The 10,313-nt window shown below is 49.5% G+C and overlaps 1 protein-coding gene across 1 annotated transcript; it reads right to left on the reverse strand.

Annotated features, from left to right (window-relative positions):
• Positions 1-8,908: 8,908 nt before the first annotated feature.
• GPR174 (G protein-coupled receptor 174) lies at positions 8,909-9,940 on the reverse strand (the record flags this gene model as incomplete). Its single annotated transcript, XM_079541984.1, has 1 exon — positions 8,909-9,940. One exon carries the CDS (start codon positions 9,938-9,940, stop codon positions 8,909-8,911), a length of 1,032 nt encoding a protein of 343 aa, XP_079398110.1.
• Between the last annotated feature and the right edge of the window lie 373 nt (positions 9,941-10,313).

Raw genomic sequence — 10,313 nt, forward strand, 5'->3', positions numbered from 1 at the left:
CTTGGTGCAGCAGCACCAGCTGTGCACTGAGTTAACCCACACTGCTGCTCTTTCTTTTTAGCCTAAAATGCAGATTTCCAGTGAACTCCCATAACTAAGCCTAAAAATGGGTCGATGCAAGCTTTCTTCAGCTGCCGTTAAGCATCTTTGCTTATAGGCATGAGTTTTCTCTTCAATAGCCTGTGTAAGTGTATAAAATCCTACTGAATGTCTGGGTAACACTCAGCTTCACCCACGGGTGTGATAACATTAGCATTACCACGATGCACGTGCAAACTCCTTTACAGAAGCTGCTGCTTTTGGTAAGTATGTTTACTGACAAAGTGATCAACGTGCACAGTATAATCAGAAGCATCTCTGCACTAGACCAGTTATCCTTATGCTAGCTTGCAGTTATCTTTTTAGTGATCTAATGTTTAAATCTTAAGCACCTTTAGGAATGTTAAGATGGAATCCAGTGCTTTGGATGATTCCTGTTCCAGCGTGTGTGGATTTTTTTAAGGTTTGAGTGCTGATCAGAAAGACCCGTGAGAAAATGGCATGTAAGAACAAACGTGAGTTTGTTACTCTGGGGAGATGCTGCTGGCCTTCACAGAGTGTGAAGGCAGCTTTCTGAATGTGGCTTGCAAGGTGCAGGCTGCTGGTGGTGGCATGATGATAGGCAGATGTTTCCATTAAAGAAGTGCTTGCCTGCACCTGAACTCCAGGTTTTTCTCCAGCTTGATTTTTGTAAAAATTCATAGGAATTTAGTTGTTCATTGCATATATAAATACTCTGAGATGGAGATGCAGGGAAATTAAAATGGAAACAGCAAGGAGACGTTTGGAAGACTTACAGAGGCCTCAACCACTGATGAGCCGCTTGGCAAGCAGTCAGTCATTTTCACCACAAGCTCAGCTCAATACCACAGCCTGTTGTAGCACAGTCAGGCTAGCATGGGTGAGAAAAATCTCACAGCTGTAGCAAAGGTGATGTTGTACACATGGCCGGAAGAGGAACCTGCTGGGACTCCAGCAAGACCAGACTGACTTCTGTGGACCTCTCTTAGTTCTCAGCATCACAGGAAAAACCACCAAAAATACAGATGCACTCCGAGGATTTAGTGGTGAGTGGCGTAAGTATTCAAGCCCTGAAATCAGCTCTGTATTTCCCTGAAGAAGGTCGTTTTCATGCTTTAAAATTTTCCTCCTGTGCTTGGGATTGCAGGCTGAGTTGGATGGCTTCCTTCTTGGTGATAGAGCAGCTGACAGCTTTAGTTTTTGAGGTGGATCATTTTGTTTCTCAGCCTTTTCTGAAGTACTCAGGAAGGCTGGGGAGAGAGAAAACACGGTGGTCTTAAATATAAAGTAAAAACATGCCTGGTCTGTTGTGTTTCAACTCGTATTCTCCTAGTGTGCCTTGAACTTAAAATCCTAGAGTGGAAGAGAACGCCTGCAGGGCCAGATAAGCACAGAACGGTTCACGGAGCCTCTGCAGTGCTATGTTTGCTGCCATGTGGCTGAATTACAACTCTGGAAGACTGCTGGAGGTAAGGCTGGATGGATTAAAGCTGCTCTGCCTGTCCTCGTTCTGAGCTGTGTGGGGGACGCTCGCCTGCCGGCTGTGGTGCAGAGCCCGAAAGCACTGATCGTAGCTTTGAGCCTCTAACCAAAACTACTGTAAGTACGTGTAATTAGTCACACTATTTCATTAAAATGATTTTTTTATGATGTGTTTGTATTGATGATATTGCCTAGGCAGCATAAATGGGCGTATTTCCTGCCTTGAGAGTAATTAGAGTCTCACCGTCTAGCGCTCCGCCTCCAGAGGAAATCAGTTCTTACGGTTCCAATCATTTTGCTTACTTAAGCTTCTTTGCTGTCTCTGTGTGCAGTGACACCACTCCCAATTCTCATTAACAAACGTGAGAGTAAGCTTTTAAGAACCGCTCTGACTGCAGATAGCAGCAGGCTGTGTTTGTTATAGAAGTGCTCAGCTTCCATTGAGCCGTTCCATTGTCAAGGCTTGCTGACACTTGAAGTTGTTCCAGGTTAAGCCCATACGTGGGCACCTCGTTCTGAAGAAGGGACTTCCTTCCTGTAAGCCTGATCCCTCTCTGGAGCAGAGCCAGGTGCTCTTCTGCTGGAGTTAGAGTGCCTGCCTGCGAGGCTCATCAGGAGGTGGTCTATGATCAGAAATGCCTCCTTTGAGGGAGGTGGGGGGGGGGGGTACGTTTGGCTTCTCAGGGGGGCTTTGCTGCTTATTTTTTTGCAGCAGTATCAGTTGGAAGTCAGCACTTTGCCTTCTCTGCATTTGACTGTGCTGTCATCTTTGTCACTGCGCGTTCTGAACCACTGTCACTAAATTATTGCTTAGGAAAAGCTGGAGCTCTGTATGAGCTGCTGTCCTCATAGCACGGCTCCTCACCCAGCGCAGCCGGCAGCCGTTGGAGCTCTGCTCATCTTCTGTAAGAAGAGGAAGTCAGACTGCTTCACACAAAGCAAACAGCAGCGCTTCCATGCCTGTGATCTGAGCTGCAACTGCTGTATTATTTTTTTTTTTGCCTAAGTTCACAGTCTGAAGAGAAATGAAAGCACCTCTCCTTATCTCGTACATCTGTGCTGCAGTAGGAGCTGCTTCCCTTCGTGTATGAATTCTGCCCTTCTAAAAACGATTTTATGGCCTCTGATAGTTTGTGAAGCTCTGCTGGGTGGGATGGATAGCTGAGGAGAAGGGTGGCCTCCAAAGGCACTGCCTCCTCCCATTGCTGACCCCCACTGTTCCCCCAGGCCCTGCCCTCCCAACCTGACTCATGCTAATGGGAGAACAAAGTGACTGAGTGCCTTTCTCCCCGAGTGTGGGAGAAAGAAGTTCCAGACCTCGACCACTTCTCTATTTTTCCTATAAATACCCTATTTGCAGAAGCACTCTTCATATCCTAGGCTCACAATATTCATTATTCTTAAAGAAATGAATGGTTTCCCTGTATAAATTGTACTATTTTCCCTCCCAGCATTGTTTCTGTGGTTTCATGCATCCAAGAGCTTATGCTGGCTGAGGCTACGTGGATGTGCTCTTCAGAGCCATGCAGTGTTGCTTTTGTGTTCATCCTTTTGCCTCTGGATGGGCATCGTTGTAGTCCCTGTTTGTTAATTCTACAAGGGTTTGTTTTGCAGAGATCAGGTTTTTCTTCTTGCTTCTTTCTGGCTTGCTAATCCAGGGACTGAGCACTGCCTGAGCGCGGTCCAGTACAACACACATGTCCTGGGGCTGCTCAGAGAAAGGAGAAAGTTATGGGAAAACTATGATTAAAAAAAAAAAAAAGCTGTTTCCAGTCAATATTAAATGATCCATTGCCAAAGATTTTAAACTCTTCCAGGTACGCAGTATGGAGCCTTGAGAAGCAAGTGACTTGGAATAGGAAAACAAGTGCGTGGCTTGCTTTTGTCTGGATAGAGGCAGTTGTTGTGCCCCAAAGAAAGGAAGAAAGCAGCTGAAGCAGAGCATCCTGCTCAGGGAGCAGAAAGCCAGTGCCTGGCTCCATCACGGGCAGCTTTAAAGGAAGGAGCATAAACCAGAGAGGAGGCTGAGAGCAGAGCTGGTGCCAGGCTCCAGACACACAGACCAGCTGATGGCTTTGTGGCAGCGTGGGGACCAGGCACGGTGCCCTGGGAGGTGAGTCTGGCCTCAGGAATATGGGCACTGCCTGATGATGTGAGTTTGGGGCTGTGTGTTGCCTGCAGGTGCCCCTATAAGCAGCAGAGCTGTTTGCCCCCATACCATCACGCTTCTCCATCCAAGGCAGTGCTTTACCTCCTGCCTCTCTGGACACCAGTTCAGCATCGTGCCTCTTGGCTCTCAGGAGAGGGCACAGAGGGATCCTCTGCTCCCTGCAGAGGCTGCGCCAGCTGCCCCACATCCCTTTTACCAATAAAGGAGAACTGCTTGACTCTTACTTCTGAGAGATTGGATAGCATTTGTAGTAGTGTTTATAAGGTCATCCCTGCAGCCACTGTATTTCCTGGAACCTTTAGTAGCACGTGGCTTGCTTAGAAGACAAAAAGATGGAGTGTAAATACTTCCTTAGTCGTACAGATAGAGCTTGGCCCTGTCCCAGGCCAGTGAGTGCTGTAGGAAATCCCACAGAACCAGGGTGCATTGACTGTTTGGTGGGAGAGTCCAGGGGCGAGCAAATCTAGAGAGAAAACCTGGGGTGGAGCAGGTGCTGCTGTGGGCTTGTGATGGGTCTGAAGGTCTGCTAACCAACAGGAACAGGCTGGGATGTGAGGCTTTGATGGTTAGTGTTCATTTGCTTAAATGAGAAACCCCTCCTTAAACAAGAAACCTAAAGCCGTGTGATCGTTAGCTTCTGTTTTATGTAGGTCTCCTGGGAACTTTCTCTTCAGCTCACAGACCTCTGTCTGACCACAAGGACTCACCATGTCTTTAAATATTGACTACGTCATGTAATATGGGGTTTGTGTGAGGTAATGGCACTGAATCACAGGGCTGGTACATGGGCTGCCAGCAGATTACAGAACCTTGTCAGCAGAGACAGATCTTCAGGAACTTGAGAGTCTGACACAGAGGGTTTTTTGCTAGGACATCTGGAAGGGCAGGCAAGGAGGTGAGGCTGGTCATTGGGTGCTTGCACCAGGCCATGGATGGCTGTATGGTTTGGGTGCTAAAAGCCATGAACTCCAACGAGCTGAGCCCTGACAAGATGTGTCCTTGGATCACGGTTGAGCCCACTGGGAAAGTGAGTATGCAGAAGAGTGGAGGAGTTTTTAGTTCTCATTGGCAGTCAGTTATGTTTATCACATCCATCCTGAGCTCACTGTTTGATTTGGTCTGGTTTTTAATCTTTTGTTTTGCTGTGGTTTTTGTTTTGCTTTGTCTTGTTTTTTTTTTGTCCTGAATTCTGGGCTTAAGGGTAAGGATTGGGACACAGGGGAGAAGGAAACTTTATTAGAACTGCATTGAGAATTGTCATCCTGCCAACCACTGCTCAAACACTGTAGAGGTAGGCAGCCTCCAAGAGGCTTCATTTTCCCTCTCTTTAGCTTCATGCTGACACCCCTGTGTGTGAACATGAGCTCTGACCCACCTAAGGATGTTTTCTCTTTTGGGGTTGAGAACTGTTTTGAGGTCCAAATGCACTGCAGCCTGCCCAGGCTCTCATGACATCTGTGCACGGTGCCAAACTGCCTTTCCATGGGCAGGATGGAGATCCCTTAGCAGGATGTGCCTCCTGCCATCAAAACCCCCTGTGCCCCTCCCAGCAGCTGGTGATTTTCATGGGTCATAACCAGTGTTGGTTTGACGTCAGGTACAGAAATAGAGCTTGCAGCAGGAACAAGTGCCTTCCCCTTTGAGCAGAGGGCACTGACCACTACAAGCTGTGTCTGTGTCTGCTCCCTGGTCACCAGCTACTCGGCTTTTCTTTTTCTCCACCGCTTCGATGGGAGGAGCGGAGTCCTCCTACAGAATAGCCAAAGGCATTTTCAGAGCACGAGGAAGCAGAGTTTCAAATCCCCTCTTGGATGAAGGAGTAATCTTAACCATATCCTGTCTTACACTTACAGGGAGGAGCAGTGACAACTTGATCCTTTCCCTGTGTTTTAGGACAGCAAGATTCATGCTCTGCTAAAACCCCAGTCCTGCTTTGGATCTAGTCTTTAACAACCAGATGGATACGTTTGGACTGGGCATCTCCTGCTGGCTGAGCACTGGCCTTTGAGAGGGAGGATAACAGCCCTGCTATTGATAGCCCAGGTGCATGCTGCCCCATTTCCTGCAGCTTCAGGCCTCGCCATGCATGTCCCGCTGTGCTTCTGCCCTGGTGCCTGACACAGAGGAAGCCGAGCAAGACAGCACTGGTGATGGAACCTCCTGCAGCTGGGGCAGGCAGTGCTGCGTGGCGGTGGGAATGGGACTGTGAGATGACAGCCTTGCTGTGACCCCCGGCCCAGCCAAGATCCCTGTGTCCCAAAGCAGAACCCACCTTGGTGCTGCTGCTGAGCAGCTCAGGGTCCCCACATAACCTACTTTTCCTCGGTTCTGTGCTATTGCTACAGATGGGGTCAGGTGGGATGCAGCTGCTGGGAGCAGATGCTGTGCAGCATCAGGGAGAGCACAGGTCTCAGTCTGCAGATGGAGTGTTGGAACGAGGTCAGGGGAAATGCTGGATCTGGACTTTTTTAATTAATGGAAAATTAGCTTTTTGATAAGATCAGAACTTCCCAGGAAACCATCCGTGTTCCTCTGAGGTTTGGAGCGTTTTAGGATGATGATGAAAGCTGCAAAGTTGAAAATAAACTTTGTGCAACAGTCTGAAAAAATAAAGTGTGGGGAAGCAGAAACAGAGCTGACCCTGTGGAAGCTTTGGCTCAATTGCAGCTGGAGCTGCATGTCCCTGCAAGGAAAATATCTTCAGTAATCCATGAAGGAGCCTTCCATTGCTCCATGAAGGAGAACTCTCCTGAAATGTGATGCTGCAAATAAGAAGGGGACAGACCTTTCCTTTTGGCATAGCAGCAGTTGATTGAGATGGGTGTTGTTTCAGGATGGTGTCAGCCCAGCTCTATGGGGACTGCTGGAGAAATGCACCGTGCAGAGGATGCTTGAAGAAACCCAGAGCATCCCTCTGAGCTGGTGCAGAGCCGTCCCCTGGGCACAAGCCTCACTGTTTGCCCATGCAAGGCAACGTCTCAGTTCTCCGAGTGTCCACAGAGCATCAGATAAAGGCTGTGAGATGGAGGACAAGAGGCAATGGCGCAGGTTAGACATTAGGAACAACTTACTGTCCAAAAGAGCCGTGATACACTGGCGTGGGCTGCCCACAGGTGTTCCAGAACCGTGGGGATGTGGCTCTGAGGGGCACGGTGGGGTGGGGGTGGGAATCTGAGAAGGCTTTTCTGATCCTCATCATTCTGTGATTCCATGACAGAAAGCACTGCTGGGGTCGCAGAGCTTGCAGCGCCCTGAACCCAGCTCACGTGAGTGCTGAGGCTGTCGCAGCATTTCCTGTGTGAAGAGACTCTTGGAGCTGATATGAATAACCTGCATGGCTGCTGGCCCGCCTACGATATTTCCTAGGTGGGAAAACCAAAGCACACTGAGTTTTTCTCATCTATTTCTGAACTTTTGACACCCATCGCCTGTCTCCCACACATCCGGAGCTGCTGATGTCGGCCAGTGTGGGTCGGGGGTCTCATCCCTTCCAGTCATGGGGGTTTCATTCTCGCCTGAAATGGGACCAGCCCAATCACAGCCCAATGGGCCGAGGGCAAGAGAGAGCCACGTTTGGGGCTGCTCTGAAATGCATGGGTGTTCATAAGATGGAGGAAAAGCTTAAAACTGCAGTATCTTAGAACGTGGATGCTGCAGTGAAGTGTGTCTGATGTGTCTGGATCCTCTGGGAGATGCTCTGAGTGCCCAGCTGGGTTTCTGCAGGTGCATGTGAGATATCTGTGCTGCAGGTGCTGCCCTGCTGTGGGAGCTGGTGACATGTGCTGGGCTGAGAGCAGGCCAAGGGCTGTGCTGGAAGCAGGGAAAATGGGAAGTGTTCACTGTGTGCTGCAGGGAATGCAGGCAGATAGTGGAAAAGAAATAGTTGCTTTTGTTGCCACGAGCAAATGGCAGCGTGCTGTTGGTCTCTGTGAATTCGTGGTGAATGCAAGTACACAGGCTGCTGGAGTTCCCTTTTATTAAATGGAAGGGTTCTAAAACAACAAAGAAATGGGATTCACATCATTTTTCTACGAAATATTTATGTTTTCATAAGTTAAATCTACAAAACAGCGTTAGCATTAAATAAAGTTTTCATATCGTCACAGTTCTTTTATGTTTCCAAAACGTAACGTTTCAAATATTCCCATAACTATTTTACAAGAAGGTGCAAACAAAATGCCAGATGAGCACGAAGCTGCTGTTGCTTGATTTTTTGGAAGCAATGACCGTTAGAAATCCACCCAGCCTTGAATATGTCTTTATAAGTCTCTGTGCCTCTTACGTAGCTTGACAAAGAGTGGATTCCATTGCTTTCAGCTTCAGACAGCTTTGGTTCCTCTGACAGCATCTCAGCCGAGCTGGGGTTAAGGGCCTGAACTTCACGAGTTGGCCTGTGTAAGGTTACAGGAAGTTGCTCAGATATTGCAGTGGTTGGATCCTGGGCTCGGGGTGAGCTCAGTGCTGTGCTGATGGGAGCGCAGTGCTGCAGAGCCACATGTGCCATTCTTGGAGGGAAAAAGGGACCCGGGAGGCTTGCTGGAGCCTGAATGGATACCCTCGAAGCAGGAGTCCATGCTTAAAGCTTGTCACAGGCAACAAAGAGGGCTTTGGGCTTTGCTGGTGGTGTTCTGCTACTTCTTACCCTGATCCAGAAATAAACCGATGGTAGAAAAATAACTGGTGGTAGAACAAAACGAGGGTAGAAAAATAGTGTGTGGGCTCTTGAGTGGCATTGCAATTTGGGGAACTGTCATCTGGTGCACCCCCAGAAAGGATGCCTGAGTAACTGTTGGCACAACAAGGCTGTTAAGCTCCTGTATGTAGTCAGCATGGAGTGAGGTGGGCTCTGGGCACTGTATGGAAGTGAGCTGCACTGCTCCGTGACGTTTTGCTTCAGGAGAATACGCCTCTAGGCCATATGCTCACTTTTAGGACCAAATTCTGCATAGGGAAACCCCAAATCTCTGCTGCCCCTTGCGTGGTGCTGGTGTGATCGTGACATGGCCAGGTGGCATGGCTGTGTCCTGCTCCTGGTTGCCCAGCTCTGGAATGGGGAACCACACGTGGTTATCTATACAGGGCAAATCTTCAACCAAAATATTAAAGCACGATGGCTTTTTCAAGCTTGGCTTTTTTTCCTAAAGCTCAAATCCTTCCTGAAATCATTGGCCGAACCCCAAAACCACGGGCGCTGTGCTAGCAATCAGTGGGCTTGTCCTGCAGTGTGCTCTGGGCGTACTGCTGGCTAGGAGCATTCAGAGGGATGCTGTCCTGCAGTGCGTCCTGCGTGTGCTGCTGGCTGTGGCTGTGCAGCGGGGCACCGTCGTGCAGCTCCTGCCGGGACAGCCGCCTGCGGAACTCATCCGTGGTGAAGTAGTAGAGGATTGGGTCCACGCAGGAGTTGAGGCTGGCCAGACACAGGGCAACAGCGTGGAACACTGAGATCACCTTCTGGGTGCAGCAGTTCTTAATCTTTTTGGTTTTGACAAAGAAATCCAGAGGGAAGCTGATGTGATAAGGCGCGAAGCAGATCAGAAATACGAGAGCGCAGGTGAGAATCATCTTGAGAGCCTTTTTTTTCTCCCCGAGGTCTGGTGAAGCAGAGTTCCTTTCCTTCAGCGATAAGGCCGTCTTCCAGGAGCAGTACAGGATGATCAGCAGGGGCGTCACGAAGCCCACCAGCTCCCCGATGGTCATCATGATGATGGAGGTGGGAAGGTCCACCTCCTGCACGGGCAGGTCCACAAAGCACTCGTTGGTGGTGTTCTGAGTGAGCCTCAGCAAGGGGAAAGGCAGGCAGCCAACGCACACCACCACCCAGCCCACGATGCTGATGTACACATCGCAGACACGCTTGCAGTCCGTGAATCGGAAGGGGTACATCAGGAACAAGAAGCGGCGCACGCTGATGCACACCAGGAAGTAGATGCTGGCGTACATGTTGACGTACTTCAGGTAGAAGCAGAACATGCAGAGGCCTCCTCCAAACTTCCACGTCTTGGTCAAGTAGTAGAAAATCCTCAGGGGTAAGGATAAAACTTGTGATAAGTCGGCGATGGCCAAGTTGATCATAAATATCACGGCCCTTTTTGTCTCTTTCATGTAGCCATAGAAAACCCACAAAGCCAACACGTTTCCTATGAGTCCAGGGATGAGGATGAATGCGTATGTGATGGCGTAGTAGAGCTTCAGGTCAGTGCTGGCGGAGCAGTTGGAGCTGTTCTCCATGGCCCCAGTGCCCCAATCCTAGTGTGTGTCGGGGTCTGCGAGCTCAGTGCTGCCCCTGCCCCAAAACTTTGCTTCCCCTCCTTCCAGGCACCATCTGCCTTTGCTCTTCATGAATTTTGCTGCTGTGGCCGTGTTGGTGCGTGGGGTCGATGCTCCAATGCGGTGACATCATCCTCACTGTGTTGACCTGAGGCTGAAATCAAAAGGTTTAAGGCCCTCCACCACCGGTGCTGGTGAGTGAGGCTCAGAGACCCAACTGCCCCATGCCCTTGGCCAGGAGCTTTGTGCATTGGTCCGAGCTGTGCTGCTGTGTTCTCAGAAGCTGCTCGATGTCAGTGCAGCCGCTGGCAGTGCTGGACAAGGTGAAATCCCA

The sequence above is a fragment of the Tetrao urogallus genome (assembly GCF_951394365.1).
Source record: "Tetrao urogallus genome assembly, chromosome: 13".
NCBI classification, from domain to species: Eukaryota; Metazoa; Chordata; class Aves; order Galliformes; family Phasianidae; genus Tetrao; species Tetrao urogallus.